The 18,617-nt window shown below is 35.9% G+C and overlaps 1 protein-coding gene across 1 annotated transcript in view; it reads left to right on the top strand.

Annotated features, from left to right (window-relative positions):
- ATG2B (autophagy related 2B) overlaps positions 1-15,010 on the top strand; it is a 42,836-nt gene extending 27,826 nt beyond the window's left edge. The window contains exons 27-42 of the mRNA XM_009873377.1: position 1; positions 229-399; positions 873-1,014; positions 1,930-2,132; positions 2,869-3,095; positions 3,731-3,839; positions 5,598-5,792; positions 6,372-6,473; positions 8,080-8,158; positions 9,017-9,221; positions 10,027-10,096; positions 11,074-11,156; positions 11,618-11,739; positions 11,943-12,097; positions 13,052-13,201; positions 14,043-15,010. The exon at position 1 is cut by the window's left edge and continues 97 nt beyond it. Coding sequence (XP_009871679.1) covers position 1; positions 229-399; positions 873-1,014; positions 1,930-2,132; positions 2,869-3,095; positions 3,731-3,839; positions 5,598-5,792; positions 6,372-6,473; positions 8,080-8,158; positions 9,017-9,221; positions 10,027-10,096; positions 11,074-11,156; positions 11,618-11,739; positions 11,943-12,097; positions 13,052-13,201; positions 14,043-14,273 — 2,245 coding nt within the window. The 3' untranslated portion in view covers positions 14,274-15,010. The remainder of the gene's footprint in view (positions 2-228; positions 400-872; positions 1,015-1,929; positions 2,133-2,868; positions 3,096-3,730; positions 3,840-5,597; positions 5,793-6,371; positions 6,474-8,079; positions 8,159-9,016; positions 9,222-10,026; positions 10,097-11,073; positions 11,157-11,617; positions 11,740-11,942; positions 12,098-13,051; positions 13,202-14,042) is intronic.
- The last annotated feature ends 3,607 nt before the right edge of the window (positions 15,011-18,617 follow it).

Raw genomic sequence — 18,617 nt, 5'->3', positions numbered from 1 at the left:
AGTAAGTATTTAATCACAATTAAAATCTAAAATCTCCATGAGAGATTGATTGAAAATTACTTGATACATAGAATGAAGGAAGTTATTTCAGTTCATGTGTACAATTTCTTTAAATAATTTTTTGACTAGTGTAAGTAAATTAATTTAAAAACTGTGTAAAGATGCTATTTTTGTAGAACCTTAGACTGATTTGAAGTGTATTCTTATCTTTTTGTTGCTGCTATCTAGACTAAACCACGTTTTGAGCTGCACTGTTCCAGTGATGTAATCCATATTCGTACCTGCTCCGATTCGTGTGCTGCACTAATGAATCTCATACAATATATTGCAAGTTATGGTGATTTATATCCACCCACTAAGACAGAGATTAAACGTGGAATTAGCAAGCCAAAAATGAAGGTATAAGATCCCAAATAATATCAATTTAACTTTATGCTTCCTGGTATTATGTTTTAATTTTGATATCCCTGTTTGGTTTCCAAAGAACATGAGATTTGCTGCAAAGAAATTCACAGATTTCATCTAATTTAAAATATATTTAGGAATAAAATAGTGCCTTTTTTCTCCTGCTTCAGGCACGACTTAATATTCCAAAAACATTCTGTGTTCTGTATCTCTGGTACTTTTTTCTTTGAAGAAGGAAATTCCAGGACGTAGAGCTGACCAAGTACTGTGGCCATGTCTGCCTGCATGGTCTAACCTACATTAGAAATCATCTGGCTTGGAGTTTCAGCACACTTGATTGTTTATAAAATTAAGATGTTAGTTCTTTTGAGTTTGAGCTGACTAGCAAGCCGTTCTAGCAAAATCTTACTGAGCACAGTGTTGCAGTTGTCTCTAGGATGTGACTATGTGTAGTTTCTCTCCTACAGGTAGAGACTTTTAGCCAGCCGTCTTCCCACGGACCAGGCCTTGCTGAATCAGAGCAACAGATTTTACGGGATTTGATGAGTGATGCGATGGAGGAAATTGAGACGCAACAGACTGCTTCTGCCATGAAGCCAGAGTCAAATGGTAAGACCCCTCTGGAGGTGTAAGTACATGTAAAGCACAACCTTCCTGAAGGGAAAGTGGGCTTGAAAGCTTTGTATGTGTAGCAATGCTGCAACAAGAATTGGGAGCGTACCTTTGACATGTGAAGTCTTCAAACTATCAGATTCTTGCTTTTAATAACAGTAATGCAAAAGTATTTTAAGATTATAGTCAAATACACATTACTGAGATACTGAAAACAGCAAGGAAGGAATCTGATTTTGTGGAACTGACTTTATATGGGTGTAAGTTCATATGGCATCCTGCGGTGTGGAGAAATCAGATTTCTATTCTGTATATGAAGGCAGTTGAGAAGGATGGTGCAGTTTTCTGAGTCACAGAAAGAACTTTGAGCTATGAGGTCTTTCAATTAGCAGATGGAACAAGATTTCATCCCAGGATTATGGCTTCTGCATCATGGCTACAGTTTAAATTGAGGATTTTGTCTTGCAAATAGGGAATTTTACTACTTCCATGATGTCTGGTTCTCTTTTTGATTCAGGAATATTAGTAATCAGTGTAGCACTGAAAGGTACTTGAGCTGTGCTCTTACTACCAGAATGAGCAACTTGGACACTTTTTTCTGTCTGTATTTTTTGGGGGGTTTTTTGTTTTTTGTTTTTTACAAATACTTTTTCTATATTTTGTCAGTTCATCTCTACTAGTAACTAGTTATGATTATATTGTAGTCACTCTCAATTGTACAGTAGATTAATTTTTGAAAATTGTGCTTTATTTATAGTAGGAATTGATTCAAGATATAATAAGCGAATTCCCTAGATGTAATTGAAGTAGTAAATTTTGGTCAGCTGTTAGGCTATTTTTTTCTTATTTTAATATTTTGTAAAGATTTTTCTGATGAAATGTGTCTTTTCTTCACCTTCCTTTAACTCCCAGGAGTTTTGGATGACAGGTCTCAAACTCAGGAGCCGTCTTGCTCAGATCTCTTCCTGTTTCCAGATGAAAGTGGAAATGTCTCACAAGAGCCAAGTCCCACTTACGCTTCTTTCACTCATCACCTGATAAACGAGGCCATGGGAGATGTTCCTGCAGAAAGTGATGACTTCTGCATTCTTTTTGCACCCAAAGTTGCTGTTGCTGTAAGAAGCTTTGAGAATTTCTTAAAAAAAAAAATATAAGCTGAACTAGAGAAAAACCTTGTGCAAGATCTGGACAGACTTCATAGCTTTTTGTGCTTGATTGTATTTGTATCAGTGGTCAGAGGAGTGGAATGTTTTAAGCCAAATACGGTGTTTCTCAAGATAACAGCTTTGCACATCTTTTCATTAATTTCCCTCATAGTCTAAGCTTTAAATGCTTTTATGGGCCTAAGGTCCTTGCCAAACCTTAGAGACAAGCCTGTGTGTCACTTTACCCCACAGGCTGTCCAGTGCATTAAAAGATTTGAGAAATTATACTCAAACTCTTTGAAAACAGCTTGTGTTCATGATTTTCATAGTAGCTCAGGTTGAATTCTTCTTAATAGACAAAAGCAGTTCTGGATCCATAATTAGAAGCTCTGTTTGCCCAGTTAAGCTTGCTTGTTTCCAAAAGTGCTGGTATGGTAGCCTGGATTTTGTGGGGTTTTTTGTTTGGTTTTGTTTATGGTTTGCATTAGCAATTTTTTAAAATACTTCTCAACTTCTAGTTTATTTTGATGTGCTTTTGTCTTTTTTATAAGAATCATTCCTAAACCAAGTCTGTGTTGTATAAACTTGAGAAGACAGTACAGAACAGTTTAGTTTCTTTTCTTTTCACAAGAAAGAATGACACATCTCATTAAAGGAAACAAGATTTTTTGCCTTCTTAATGCTGTATATGTCTTTTTTAAATTAGGAAAAAGAGGAAGAGCCCATAATAAAAATAATGGTTGATGATGCAATTGTCATAAAGGAAAATCATTTCAGCCAACCTATAAAAAAAACAGATACAAGCAAAGCTCCTCTTCATTTCCCTGTTCCTTTGGTACGCTATGTTGTAAAGGAAATCTCTCTTATTTGGCATCTTTATGGTGGAAGAGATTTTGGGACTGCACCACCAACGTCTCCAGCTAAAAGTTTCATGTAAGTGCTCAATATAATTGTGCAGATGAGAACATTTAAAAATACTTAATTTTCCTTTAATTTGAGGTTAACTTCAATATTCAGTCTCAAGTCTCCCTTACTTTCTTCTTCACCCCCTTCTCACAGGCAATCAATCGTAGAGTGGTTTCGGTTGAAAGGGACCTTAAAGATAATCTAGGATCTTTTGATTCAGTTTAGGTCCCACAGCAGATTTGTGTTTCTCTTCTCTTAATTTGAACAAGCTGGTTTTGGTTTCGGTGTTTTATTGGTGATAAAATTATGAGTTTGCTTTTAGGAGTTATATCAGAAGGTAAATTTTCCTAAAGAGATTGGGGTTTACAGAGCATAAGATAGCATCATTACAGTAGCTGGAGTCTGGTTTTCAGGATGTCATGTAAGCTAAAGAGTAATTAATAGTATCACAGACAAAATTAATATTAATTTGGTGGGAAGCGTATGCTTAGCGTTCTGCTCAAGTATGTATTACTTGAACAATGAAAAGAAACTATTAACAGTAGCACAGCTTCCAGTATGTTTTTTTGGTTTGTTTTCTAGTATTTTTCTCTTGCAACCATCATAATACGAGATTAACAGTGAGATAGCTTTGAGTGTATTTTGCTCTTTTATTTCCCCAGAAGTCCTCATAGTTCTCCTTCTCATACACCAACGAGGCATGGGCGGAGTACAGTGTGTGGAGGAAGGGGGAGGAACCCAGACTTCCTCATGGAAATACAGTTAAGCAAGGTAAATGACAGAAACAGCTTCAGCTGTGACCACCTATGTGTGTATATGTTTGCATATAATAGCTTTCGTTAAGGACTCAGTAGGATTTCTTCCATCGGTATCTACATCAAAGCAATTCCTTTGAAGGTAATGATTTTAGAATTTGTGTAACAAAAAATGTATTTGTTCTTCTAGCATAGGACTATTTACCTGCTGAATAAACATGTTTCTGAAAATGAAGGATATTTATTATAATATGCTTTTTCTTTGTTATAACCACGTTTTACAACTGCTGTTCTGTTCTTCTGTCTTCAGTTCTAGTCTGAATTGATACGCATATAAAATAGAATGTTCTGGCAAAGTGATCAGAATGTGGATCTTTTGAGGCACTTGGTATATCAGTTGTTAACTGGATGTTAAACCAGTTGTACAACAATATCTTCTGATGTATGTAGCACCCTTCAGGTGTTAGTATGTTACTGTTGTTTTTAAAGCAACAGACTAGGTGCTTGATTCTGATGCTGGTAAGAAAATTGTCAAATTGTTGCATGGATCAATAACAAAACCTTTTTAGAATAAGGTTTTCTCAAACATTTCCGTAAGCATGGAAGATACTACGTAAAACTAAATGTCTTTTATAGTGAATTTCTAGAGCTTAAAATTTGCCCTGTTAGCACTTCAAACTTAGCAGAATTGTTTGGTGCTTATTTTAGTCTGTTCTAGAAAAAACATGGCGTAACAATTAAAAAGAGGGAAAAAAGGAAGTGTTTAGTTTTCCTCGTGGAAATCTTCATATGTAAATTGTAGCAATCTCTCTCAATTTGCAGGTATTTAATGAGTAGGTGTTACTACTGAGGCATGAAGTAGTTTTCTTCCCTACTTGTACCCCAACTTGGTACAAAGCTTACTAATAGTAATAATGTGTAGACAAAAAAATGAATGACAGAAGTGTCAAAACCATAGTTTCTCAGCAGTGTTTATGATAAACATCTGCTTTTTTTCTCTTCAGCACTTAAAATGTTCGTTATCCTGTGTATTTTGAGTATAGGGCACTTAAATGCCGCCTTTCTTCATAAATCTCTCATAAAGTGTCTGACCAGTACAGGCCGCTGTCCTGCCCGCTCCGTGTGCTCTGCTTCGTTGCACTGAAGGCACGGATGCTCTGGGGATTATCGAGACAGTGAATGATCTGTAGGGTGCAGGTGTTTTTCAAAGAGAATTACTTCAAGAAAGGAGGAAAATGAGAGAAATCAGAATTCTTTAGAATTTGAGAAAGGTATTGCATTAGATATATGACCAAAGTGAGTAAAGAAAAAGGAACCTTGAGACTGGAAGAAGCTACTTGAAGTCTGTTAGTAGGGAAGAAACCTTACTTTGCTAAGTGTAGAAGGTGCAGGGTTCAAGAATTGCAAGATTTCCTGGTACAGACTTCAGCGTGATGTAAGAAAGATGTCAGGATTGAGAGGAAAAAGCAGAGCCAATATTAAAATGAAAAGCAAAACTTGTTCTCTGTCTTGCAAACACACTTTGTTTTGGCTCAATTTGTGTCCAAACAGACACACAACAAGGAACTGGAAGGTGTCTTTTGCTAGACATGCAAAAATCTGAATAGTTTTCACAAATCCTATTATTTCTGTTAATATAAAATAGTAGACAGCTTTTAAAGTTCTTCTGCATGGTGAAAGTTGTTAGTATTTTTGTTTTTTTAAGTAGTAGTCTATTGTTAAAGGTTGCTTTTTGGTGAAGCTGATCAAGCAGGTTTTCCTTCCTTTTTAAAAGGTGAAATTCCAGCATGAGGTGTACCCACCTGGTGGTGCAGAAGGTGAATCCAATCTGCTGGAGCAGCCAGTGTCACGGCAGGTTTTTATTGTTCAAGACCTGGAGATTAGAGATCGCTTGGCTACGTCACAGATGAATAAGTTTCTTTATCTCTACTGCAGTAAGGAGATGCCCAGGAAAGCACATTCAAACATGGTACGGTTATGGAATATGTTAATTCAGTAGAATTAATGTGGTTGGACTCTTGTTGCGGGGATTGAATAAATTTCTTAATCTTGCTGAAGGAACGTGAGATTATGGAACATAGAAGTAATGTACTTTGTTGGTAGTTATTTGCTTAACTCATTATGGATATTAAAAAGTCAGTTTGAATATCAATATGTCAGATATTAATGTGTTTGAGATTCTGTCAGTTTAAAAAAAGTAAATGTGCAAGACTACTTTGGTAGCTGTCACATTTTGGTTTTGAACATACATCTGCTTATGTGAGTATGATAAGACTTTGCACTACACATGCAGAGTTGTAGTTTTATTATATGTTATAGACTTACTAGTTCTGTAAAGGATATATGATTTTTTTGGGGGAGGTTTCATAATTAAATTTTCTTTTTTATAACATTCACAATAAGCAATTATACAGCTAGTGTTGAATAAATAACTAAGTGGAATAAGATCAGTACAGGGCTTTTGCAGGACATGTTTTTCTTACCTAGTGTTCTGAGATTTTGTAATTGTGAACGTTACTACTTTTATTTATTATGTTCTTTTTTTCAGTTAACAATTAAAGCATTACATGTCCGTCCAGAGTCTGGCAGATCCCCACAGGAATGTTGTTTACGTGTTTCACTAATGCCACTTCGCCTCAATATTGACCAGGTTTGTTGTGCCAATGCAAAAAAAATAATAATTAAAATTTATTTAATGGTACTGGAGTTTTTACTAGATACTTGTAACCATGATACATTTATAATCAGCCAACACATATCCTCAGATCTTTGCTCATATTTATACCTGTGTTGGAACTTGCCTTCTGCTCCAGTTAGCTTGCCTTCTGTAACACTATTACAGAAACTAACCTGGTATTTTTGGGTGACTTTTTTTTTTTTTTTTTTTTAAAATAATTTAAAACCCAAGAATATATGCAGACCTGGCTGTTTACTCAATAATACCAGCTTACCTTCTGAAACTTCTGATCTCAAATGTTTTGAAAACATGACATTTAAAAAGTGTATGTGTATTCCTCAGTGGTCGTGCTTTGTTTGTTCATGAAGTGGCTTTGGTGTTTATAATTGAAAAAAGTTAATCATTAATCCAGAAGCTGTTCACAACATTCTTGTCAAGGGCACTTGACATCTATTCTCTGAAGGCTTTGGTCTCACTATCAGCTACAGTGGCATGAAGAGCAGGAACAGGAGAAGAGGTTATACTTTCTTTAGCAAGCCTTTGTGCAAAGTATTTTTCATATACTCAAGAAACAGTTGGAGTTTTTTATACACCAGTAAGGAAGTTACATATGTTTGTGCATTCAACTTCAAAGTGGAGTTATCACTGCTTGATGCAACATTTCGTGCTTAATTTGACATCTGCAGAGAAGTGGGGTTTTTTCAAGAGCGCAACTGGGAGTTCCATACCTACCTTCTGTCTCCCTCAACACACGGACTTGATTTTCGTTTTACTGTTGGAAAAGTTTAACTCTCTATAATTTGTAATAATTTTATATAGAAAAATAGCATGGAAATACTGCCATCTAGTGAGGAGATACCTTCCCTATATTACTTTAAGTAATATCTTCTGTACTATAAACAAAATTCACCTTTACAACTTCTGCAGAATTAACCACAGCTCTCTTGGAAGCACAGAGTTGCATACAGTTAAGTAGAAATAACAAGAATTTCTAATATAAGCTGTCTGCTATCTGTCTGGGGAGAAAAAAAAAGGGGATAAAGACAATTGAGATGTCATTAATTGTAGGATGAAAAGGCACCAGTTTGATGCATCTCTCAAAAAAGGGAAAACGGGATGTAATAGCTTTAAGACATTAACAGCAGAGATATTAATGACTTTTAATGAAGGGGTGATGAGATCTGACCTGGAATAATTTGACAATGGCAGTATTAGATGTGAATATAAACTATAGTTGAATACCCTTTTGTGGGAATTCAGTGAAAAGTTTATAGCCATTTAAACACTTGGATTCTGGACAGTCTCCAGAATGAGACCAGAGATGACGGAAACAACCCTGGAGTTTTAAGACAGAGCTAGATAGATTATTATATCATATTATATGTAGCAGAGGGCAGTGACCAAGAGGGCCTTTCTGGTTTCTGTACTAGATTTTTATGTGGCTTCTGCACATGTTAAAGGAGCAAAAAGAAATGTATAGAAATAGAGAGCTGGAATAGTAGTTACTATTTTTTTAGAGAATTGGGTTTGTTTCTTTTTTTTGACATGACCAGACTGTATTTGTTTTTTTTGACATTAGGATGCCTTGTTTTTCCTGAAGGACTTTTTCACTAGCCTCTCTACAGAAGTAGAACTCTTAGTTACTCCAGATCCTGAAGGTAAACTTCTCAAAAATCTAATAAGAATATGCTGCTTCTTTCTCCTTTAATGTGTGTACATGTCTATAAATTCACATGTTAATCTTTTGAGTGTAAGAGAACTTATGTTCCTGACCAAACCCAAATGTTAGTAACTAATTTATTGGAGCACACAAACTTTGTGTATTTTAATTTTGTGTTTTATAAATACCAACAGAGGTCTTCATACGTGGGATCTCCATCATATAAAAGGCTTCACCAAGTCTGGAGCATATTTAATAAGAAATTCTGAAAAAAAATTAGGACTATGTGTATAGTGTTTTGAGTTATTGTTAGATCAAAATATACATTTTTTTAATACCTCTTGCTTAGAAGACTATATCTGTCTACTATCTTGAAGTTGTGTAATCCTTAGAGAAGGGAACAAAGTCCAACATTATAAATAAACGGTACAATGTTACTTTATGGTTAAAGCAGTACTTTTAATCAGCTACACCATATGATGCAAAGACCAGTATATATTGAAAAGCATATTTCTTCTATAAAGTATATTTGTGAACTTTTGTAGCAGCTATACTTTGCCTATTTCTGTTGATGCATCATACTGAAGTGCATAGGTGATGAACTACTCTGTCACACTGTTGTTAAAATGAGATTAATTATTTATGCTGATGTATAAACTTCAGGTTAAGCTTCTTGTAATAATTTCCATTGGTAACTAAGATATTATCTTACTAAAAGAATCTAAATATTGTCTTACTAGTAATTCCTATTAATGAGCCTTAGAGCTTATTAAGAACACATTAACTGTATAAAAATCCTTTTGTAATCACTGTGAAAAATATGAGTCAGTTTACTTGGTGAAACTTCTTCTCTTAGTTAAGAAGTCTCCTGGTGCTGAGGTGACGTGTGGTTTGCCCAGGCATGTCAGCAGCCTTAAGGACCCAAGTCCAGTCATTTCTTTCTCGTCACACAAGCAAGCAAGTGAAAATGGTAGCATTGATTCTGTGGATGTGGTTAATGGAGAAGATCATAATTTCTCACAAGAAGCAACATCATACAGTGATCAGCCAGTGTTTTTCAGGTAAATTTCTGTTCTTTGCATACTGCTGTGCCTAAGAAAATAAAATTAAAGCTTTGCCATTTACAGAATGAGGTGTTTTCTAGATAAATAAAAAGAGCAGTCTTTGTACTCTCATGCCTAACAGTGTAAATTAGAACTAATATAAGCAGAGATGAAAGTGTATAAAAGAGAAGGATATCACAGGAGAAGTATGCGATTGAAATAACACAACAGAAACTCTAATGTAGTCCTGACTGTGAAGTGATTATGAAAGTTGCAGCTTGTTATGCAGAAGTTTTTTCCTGTATATTCAGGTCCTAAGTGCCTCCAGCAGGAGATGTGTATTTTTGTAAGCAGTGCAGAGCCTAACTGTGAGAGAATGACTGTGGTTTTATCTCATCGTATACACTACTAACAAAATTTTTTAATAACCTCCAGCTGCAAGGCTGAATTTTCCCCACAGAACCATCTTTGGCCGTACTGTTTTCTTGTGTTTGTTTTGGTTTTTTGTAACTGTAATTCTTGCTGTGGAAATTGAGGTAAGGTGTTCACCTGCAGGATTAGTAGCACTTTTGCAGGATTGTTAAAATTTATTAGAAATGCTAACCTTGTCTATATGTTAATAAACCAAGAAAAGTTGGATTTGCCACTGTATATTGTACACTTATTCTGAAGTACTAACACAGTAAGTAGAACATTTATGGTTTACAGAAAAGGGTATGGCACCCTGTTCCAAGAGGATGGGAAATCACGGGGGCTTTTTTTGAAGGATAATCTTATTTCTTATTCATGTTTCTCACTGTAAAATTTCCTTTCTGTATCCCAGAGAATTTCGTTTTACATCGGAAGTTCCAATACGGCTTGATTACCATGGCAAACATGTATCTATGGATCAGGTTTGTGTATAGTGCTGATTATGTAGAACAAAAAATGGATCTTAGTTATTTTGGTGTTTTCCCCTCAATGAGTTGGAGTCTATTCTTATGCTTCCTACTTGTTATTGATGTGATCTTGAGAAATGTAGAACTTTTTTTTTTTTTCTTTAGTTTCAATACAGCTTAACCTCATGTCACACTTAATTTCAAAACTAAGGGTTGGATCTCCCAGGTATGATTAACTCAGACTGAGACTTGAAAGTCACGTTTGTCAACTCAGTGATGGGTGGGAAGCCTTTCTGCACAGCTGTGGTGCCCCTCAGAGGATGATACCACTATTGGATGCCAGAATTGCATATTTATTTTCTTCCTCATTAATGCCATAATAAAGTACTGTTGTCCTTTTCTCCTTGTTTACTTTCATTGCAGTCTAGTAAAGTACGGGCTTCAGTGGCAATGGTAGAATCTAATACAGATTTTAAAAAAATGCTTATGGCGTTTTGTATGTTTGTTTGGTTTTTGGATCTGTATTGGTTATAGTGGCTTCAGAGAGCAGGCCTCAGAAAATCCTATCTGCACAACCAGATTTGTACTTTGTTGTGGGACATGAGTAGGAAGATATGGACAAATAAAAGCAGAAACTTCCTTTCTTTGGCACTGCTGCCAAAGAAATTAAAACATGAAATAGTAGCTTTAGAATGCATGGGACACACTACTGCCAGAGTTATGTTCACGTAAGTTGTTATATCTTAGTATTTTTGAAGAAGCCCTCTTAAATCCAGATGTTTTTCTTAGAGTAGCCAATTAAATCAAATTCCATCTTTTGCAAGTTTTCAGGTAGCGTAATTCATAGCAACTGTAACGAGTAACGTTTGCAGCACTGGAAGAGAATCAGTTTAGACAGAAATACCTGCAATAAGACTTGAGACGATGAAAATATTTCACAGCTACAGATTGTACAGAATGAGTAAACTTGTGATAAAATCTTTTTTCTACAGGGGACACTAGCTGGGATTCTTATTGGGCTTGCTCAGTTAAACTGCTCAGAATTAAAGCTGAAGAGACTGTGTTACAGACATGGGTAAGTTTACTGAATTGTAGATTAACGTTGATATTGTAAGTGGAACAAGTTTATGGTGATTAACTGGATGTAGCAAGCAAAAAGCAAATTCTCGAAGAAGATGCACTTCTAAAGTCCAAGACGCTTTTTGACTTTACTAAATGTTTCTTGACCTAGTTTTTGTCAAATATATAGCATTCAAGAAGAACATCTATTTTCAGGACAGTATTTAATATATGTGCTAGTCTTGGTGCTAAACTCCTTTAATTTTAGTTTTATGGCTATTAACTGGATGTGACTGTGCAGTTTTGAACCTCTGTTTTATGAAGCACATGCGCATGAATGCTTGGGTTAGATGACAACAAACCTGAGAACAGCTTTCCTTTTGTTTAATTGACATCTTTGTTTACTTCAGTGAATAATGCATTTGTCTTATTAGGAATTGTATGTTTTAAAAATATTAATAATTTTATTTACTTCAGTTTATTAGGTGTGGATAAATTGTTCTCCTATGCAATCAGTGAATGGCTTAATGATATAAAGAAAAACCAGCTACCAGGAATTTTGGGAGGAGTAGGGCCTATGCATTCGCTAGTGCAGCTCGGTAAGTTAATTCTTATTTCTACTCAGACACAGGTTGCAGTCTTTTTTTTAAAAAAGAAAACAAACCACAAACCCCACCACCACTACCAAACAAAACCTAACAAAAAAATTCCACAATGTTGATGCTTATTTTCCACTCCCTTTTCAGGCATTCTATTTACCAAAGAGAGCTTTTTAACTATGGTGTTCTGTCTCTGTTTTCAGTCCAAGGTCTCAAAGACTTGGTGTGGTTACCAATAGAGCAGTACCGAAAGGACGGCCGTATTGTAAGAGGCTTTCAAAGAGGAGCAGCTTCATTTGGTACTTCCACTGCAATGGCAGCGCTGGAGCTAACAAACAGAATGGTTCAGACTATACAGGTATAGTGTATTACTTCTGGAGTTAGACATAAAATGAGAGGTGTTGCTAGTAAGGGTTCTTTGTTAAGCTAATGTCTTAATGCTGTATTTTTAAGGTTGGGAGCATGTCTTTAAAAAAAAAAAGCAGCTACTCACATGAGTAGAATTATGTGTATGTTTTTGTGTTTATAAGAAAAACATACCTGTGTGTTCAAGTGTTTCAATTTTTATCTTGAGCATTTGTACAGATTAGAGATTAGATTGAAGGAATCTGATGAAAAGGTGAGATGCTGGAGTGTCCAAAGAAGGGCAGCAAAGCAGGTGAAGGGTCTCAAGAACGAGTCTTATGAGGAGCGGCTGAGGGAACTGGGGCTGTTTAGCCTGGAGAAAAGGAAGCTGAGGGGGAGACCTTACAGCTCTACAGCTACCTGAAAGGAGATTTATAGCATGGTGGGGGATGATCTCTTCTCCATAGTAGCTAGTGATAGGATAAGAGGAAATGGCCTCAAGTTGTGCCAAGGAAGGTTTAGGTTGGATATTAAGAGGAAATTCCACACTGAAAGGGTTGTCAGGCCTTGGAACAGGCTGTCCAGGGAAGTGGTGAAGTAACCATCCCTGGAGGTGTTTAAAAAATGAGTAGATGTCATGCTTAGGGACATAGTTTATCACCTGATGTAGTAGGGCTGAATTGATGATTTGACTCAATGAACTTAAAGGTCTTTTCCAACCAAAACTGTTCTATGATTGTATGAATGGCAGTTGAGAGGGAGGAAATCCCTCCCGAAACCTACCACATTCATTCTTTCATTATGAAACTTAATGTAGTTTCAGCTGCACCTTTTCCAAAACTTCTTATACAAAGCTTTAATCTAATGTAAATTAATATTTCCATTATGTCACCCTGTTGGTAGTTTAAATTTGTGATCAGATACTGTAAGACTTCTTACATATTTTGCAATTACTCGTGATTTTCAGGCAGCTGCAGAAACTGCGTATGACATGGTATCACCAGGACCTACTTTTATTGAAGCAAAAAAGATCAAACGATTCCCTCGCCACCGTTTAGCTCATCAGCCAGTAGACCTACGGGAAGGTGTAGCCAAAGCATACAGTGTAGTAAAAGAGGTGAGTGCAAAAGTAATTGTCCTTAACCAAACTTATTTCCTAAGATGGCAAATAAAATACCAGATATTAGTATAAGCTGACCAAATGAAGAAGGGGATTTAACTTTTGAACAAGATTGCCTTCATCAGCAATCTTACACCAAGAGAAACCTTGCGTGGAAGAATTAGAGAAGCAGACATAAACCAAGGTGTTATGCAGATCAGTGTGAATAGGACTTCTCTACATTTATGAGGCTTTACAGTTTTTATGAAGCATGCAAACCTGATTTCCTGCCCCACGTTTCCTGTCCTTCCCTCCCTCCACAGTTACTGTTAATTCTGAGGCTGTTAGAGTTTAAGCATGATTATGGACTTAAAACAAGTGAAAGCCCTCTTTACCATGACAGTCTATTAAAAGTTAGATTTCTGGCCTGTTTTGTTTTGTACTTTTTGGATTATACTTTCACTTAGTTGCAGTTAGTTGCACCTCTTAACTATGTCTAGGAAGCTAGGTCTCAGCCGGGCAGTTTTCAGTGAATTCTCTCATTTTTTGGTAGCTCACAGTACCTCTTCCCTTGTGCTGCTACATAAGGGAAGTAAGCTGCTTCCCTTATGCACAAGAACTACCACCAGAAGTCACATGAAGTATCTTCATCTCTAAGTTCGTAGTTGTGTATTTTAAACTTCTTTAGAAGAACTAAATCATATTTATATTAGTGTAATTGTACTACACTTGAAATACAAATCTCAAAGAGGGTAGATGGCTAGGCAGTTAAAATTTCCAGTAAAATTAGGAGAGGTTACGTTTTCTTCTTCATACATTTTCTTCTTCAGCATAACTGATTTCTGTTAATTTTTCAAAGGGGATTACGGACACAGCCCAAACAATCTATGAGACTGCTGCTCGTGAGCATGAAAACAGAGGAGTAACTGGAGCAGTAGGAGGAGTCCTCCGCCAGATTCCACCAACTGTGGTGAAACCTTTCATTGTTGCAACAGAGGCAACCTCAAATGTTCTTGGTGGAATGAGAAACCAGATCAGGCCAGATGTGCGTCAAGAAGAATCCCAGAAGTGGCGCCTTGGGGAGGATTGAGGTTATAAATCTGGCTCAGCAGGCAAGTAGCAAGTCTGGAAATGCAGAAGACCGTTGGCACTTTTAGGAGGAGCTCGCTTTGTCATGCTCTTCTCAGGAACAAATGAGGTTTTCAGCTGTTATTAGCAAAACATCCAACCAAAAATATTTACGAAGTGAAAAGCAAATTGGTACGTGCTTATACTGTGTGTTACCAATACATTTGGTAGATAGTGCCAAACATAGAAAAGCATGCGCTGCCAACTCAGAGACGTGCTTGCTCTATTCCATTTACCATATTTTTCTTGGTAGATTTAACATCAGAAGCAGCAGCCTGTATGGTGAGGCTAAGTATACTTTAAAGATGTTTTCTGAGCGTAGTCAAAGACCTGTCTTCAGTAAAGGGCTCTGCAGATGTTGTTCACTGACTAAAGGATAAAAGCTTTCATTTTGGACATGTGACACAAAGGCTGTGTAACATGGAAGCAGATAAGATAATATTGTTTATTGGTCATAAGCATCGCTTTTAGCGTGGCACTTACAGCAAGGTCAAGCTTGATAACTGCTCGGAATTTAGATTCAGTGTTGGTACACCTAACAACAGGATAGGATTTGTTCCTAAATATTAAACAACCTACTTTTTGTGGGTCTTTGAAGAACCTGAATGTTGCAGAAATGTTCTGTTGTGTTGCACTTTAAAGGATATGGCCTGTATATTGTGCTTTTTTAATGGTGTGAATAAAATGTAATGTGCATTATCCTTTATGCGGTTTAGAAGCTTACACAAATTATTGAAAAGAGCATCATTTGATGATGATCCTACAGAAAAGTGTCTTAAATTTGTTTAAACTACTCATTATATATAAAACCACTTTTGTCTTCTATTACATTAATTACAATGCTAAAAATAACTATTCTTGAGGAGAACAGCAGCTAAATATTATTGTGGCCAACAGCTCTTTTTACAAATGAGAAATCCTAAGTAAAACCAAATTATTTCATACTTTCATAGTTAAAATTCTATGCAGACTTTATTTTAATAATCTGCTTTTATTTAAAGTTCATATCATTGCAGAGCTGCTGCTCGCAAGATATTTTTAATTTGTGTGTCAGTTAATTGACAATGAGTATTTGGGGTCAGTTAATTTGAACTGAGGATGGTCAAGAGGATTTTAAAAAAAAACAACAAAAATTCAAAAATCAAGGTTGGTAGTGGCATTATTTACAGCTTAATAGGTGACCAGGGTCTCCACAGAGCTTTATTTAAACAACAGAAATTGCATGGTTTCTGGGTAGTTAGAAGCCTCAAAACTAGCTGATTTTTTCCTTGTATTAGTGAAAACTGGAGGATAAAAAATAAAGACTATTCTAAATAGAAAAATACTTATTTTCCATTTCAACAACTTACCACTATGAATGTGCAGCTGAAACGTAAGTTTGTCATAGCCCTGTTCTTGTCATAATTAGAAATCCTGCATATATGCCGTGTGGAAAACCTCCGCTGAAAGGAGGACGTCAGATGCTGCTATCAGTCTCTAAGGGTAATGACGAGGTAGTTTCCCTCTCTTACTTTCATACCTGCCACTAGCAAAAACTTTCCTGATGGGCCTTACAGAACAAATAGGGGTGTATGAAGCATAATAGTTACTCCTTTTTCATACTAGACGTTCTTAAACACCAAAGAATCTGGCTGGAGGGTAAATGATTTGCAAATGTCCCCTTTGCTGAGAAGACTTCTGTGGTCTGCTTTATTGTTTTTCATAAAACAAAACTCCAGTTACAAATAAGTTCTTGCACTGAATGACAGGTGATATTACAAAGTTTTATTTCTGTTCACTGGAATCATTGAAATTGTGCACTGTGAAAACCTGGTTATTTCAGTTAACTTGCTGTAAGCAGAAGATGTTTTTGAGAGGACAAAGACCTGCAGATTTAATGACGGTGAAGTATTTTCTGATGTAAAAATACTTGCTGCAGTTCATACTTCCGTCTGCTTCAGGATGAGCTCAAAGCTTAAGGATTTTGCATAGGAATGAGTTCCATGTTTGCAATTTGACACCTTCCTGAATGCCTTCTCAAGAAGTGATGATGAGTTAATGCAAGTAAGTAGCAATGCATAATTTTTATTTGAAATTACCATACTAAGTAATTTTGGCTGGTCCAGTTAGTGCAGTTAATTGGAAAGTACACTGTAATAGTACAAATCTACCTATTTTCTTCCTTTTTGGCACTGCTGTTCACCTTCAATTCTGTAATGATCTGATTGTACGGCAATGCAATTAGAATATATTTTTATATGAGGACATGCTGTCAAGGTAAAACATTTTTATAGAGTGTCTCTCATTGTCAGCAATAGAGATTGTACGAATTTATTAAACTTCACTTTTCACTGTGTAAACCGTTGCATTTAGTGTTTGCACTTTATTGAGCCTTTTCAGTGAAATTGATTCAAATTTTCCCCCAACATTTTATTTTTACAAGCCATTTCTTAATTTTTGAGTGTATATTCTGCATTTTCACTTGTAACATGATCTTGCAGTGTTTCAGTTTTTTTTTTTTAATTAAAAAACCAAAACAAACCCAAACCACAAAACTTGCCAAACTTGTTTTTATGTTAGGACCTTATTTTCAAAATGAGTCTTGTATAGAGTGGCTTGTGTTTTAAGTCAAGAAGTATGTGTCATGTATAGGGAGGGATTCATCAAATGCTCTGCTCAATACTCCTAAGAGTTTTCAAGCACTTAAACATGCAAAATGAGATTTTACTTGGGACATATTTCCTGGAAATGGAAGCTATGGATATGTTACTGCATTCTCTCTTAACACAAGGAGATTTGCAAAAATATTGTTGTACTTGAATTTTCCACTGAAGTTAGTTGCTATGGATAGCAATTTTTGTATCTGTAGTGGGTATAAACCGGCACGGTCCATGTTTAAATTCTCTAATGTTAAACTAATGCTACTACTACTGCTACTTATTACGATGCTGTCCTCATAAACAGAATTGTTGTCCTGGGTTTTTTTAAGTGCCCTGGCACTTCAGATAATACATTGATGAGTGTGGGGGACGTAGCTGAAAAAGAGACAGCTAACTTTTGGGGAAAAAAAGGAACAAAAACTGCTTTGTAAGAATCGTGGCAGTGATTGAGAGCAACAAACCATCACATCCATGAAAAAGCAACTACCGTTTTCTTTGCGATACGTGCTGACAGTTCCTAAATACCGCAGCTTTGCAGCCACTGCGGTGTGCCCTGTGTGTACCTGTCTAATGATAAGCATCAGGTCAGTCATGGGTGACTTCACATGTGCTTAAGGGATGTGTCTGCTTTTATTTTCTCATTAAGTGGTTGATTGTGAACATCCATTGCTTGCTGTCGTTTGCAGTTGCTTAACTGAGTTGTCAAGAAGGGTTTCTTAATAAACCAAAAAACTGTTAAATGGTTTCAAACAAGACACTCGTACTGAACATGATCCGTATAATCTGCAAATGTGATACTGGTTTTACTTTGAAGTGTATGCATTTTGTAAAACAGTGAAGTCCAAGAATTTGTTTAGAGTAGTTAATCACTTCTAAATCCTAAGTCTCACAGCAATATAAGCATTGTCAGAAAAGGTGTAGGTGTTTGTCAGGTTGGATCCCTAGTGTGCATAGTTCTCTCAGTCTGCAGGCCTCATGATTTAAGCTTCTGACAACTGTTTTAAGTTGCTCTACATGCTACATCTTGTTTACAATTAAAAATTAGATACTACAAATTAAGTACATAAATACAGATCATGCATTTGTACTGGATTTCTTAATAGTAAGGTAGCTCAGACAGAAACACAGCAATTTGTGTATATGTTTGTGTATATTTTTTACATTTTTGCATTTATAGTAGTTTTGTGGTATTGTTTGTATATAGTTCGCCAGTGTAAAGAATATAATCTCACAAAATAGAAACCGCTGTTGAAGGGAATTAACTATTTCAACTTGACTTATTTGCTTAAAGTTCTTGTCCCCTCAGTATGTCTTTGAGAATTATTTTTGACCATAATTTATATGGCACCAAAAGTGTATATTTTAGCTTATTAAAATGCTGAAAGGCCTGAGTGCAAATAGGTTGTCCTGTTCAATATGTTTAATGGAAAAAACACAGATTTGTAACAATGCATAAATAAATATCTTAATTTGTTCCTTGAGTTGGTTTTCTGTACCTATGAATATAACTGATATTGGAAGCAGTCTCCCACAGTAAGTGTTGACTGTTAAAGCTTTTTATCTACCTGACTGTACCTCGAAATTAAAAAAAAAGTTTTGTAATGAAAAAACCCCAACCCTTTAAAATTTCACGGAGGTCAAAAGCTAGGAAATAAATTAACCTAGTT

The sequence above is a fragment of the Apaloderma vittatum genome, unplaced genomic scaffold (genome assembly GCF_000703405.1).
Source record: "Apaloderma vittatum isolate BGI_N311 unplaced genomic scaffold, ASM70340v1 scaffold8367, whole genome shotgun sequence".
In the NCBI taxonomy this organism is placed as follows: Eukaryota; Metazoa; Chordata; class Aves; order Trogoniformes; family Trogonidae; genus Apaloderma; species Apaloderma vittatum.
Note: the sequence above shows the minus strand (reverse complement) of the source record. Positions and strands in the feature narration are given on the sequence as shown.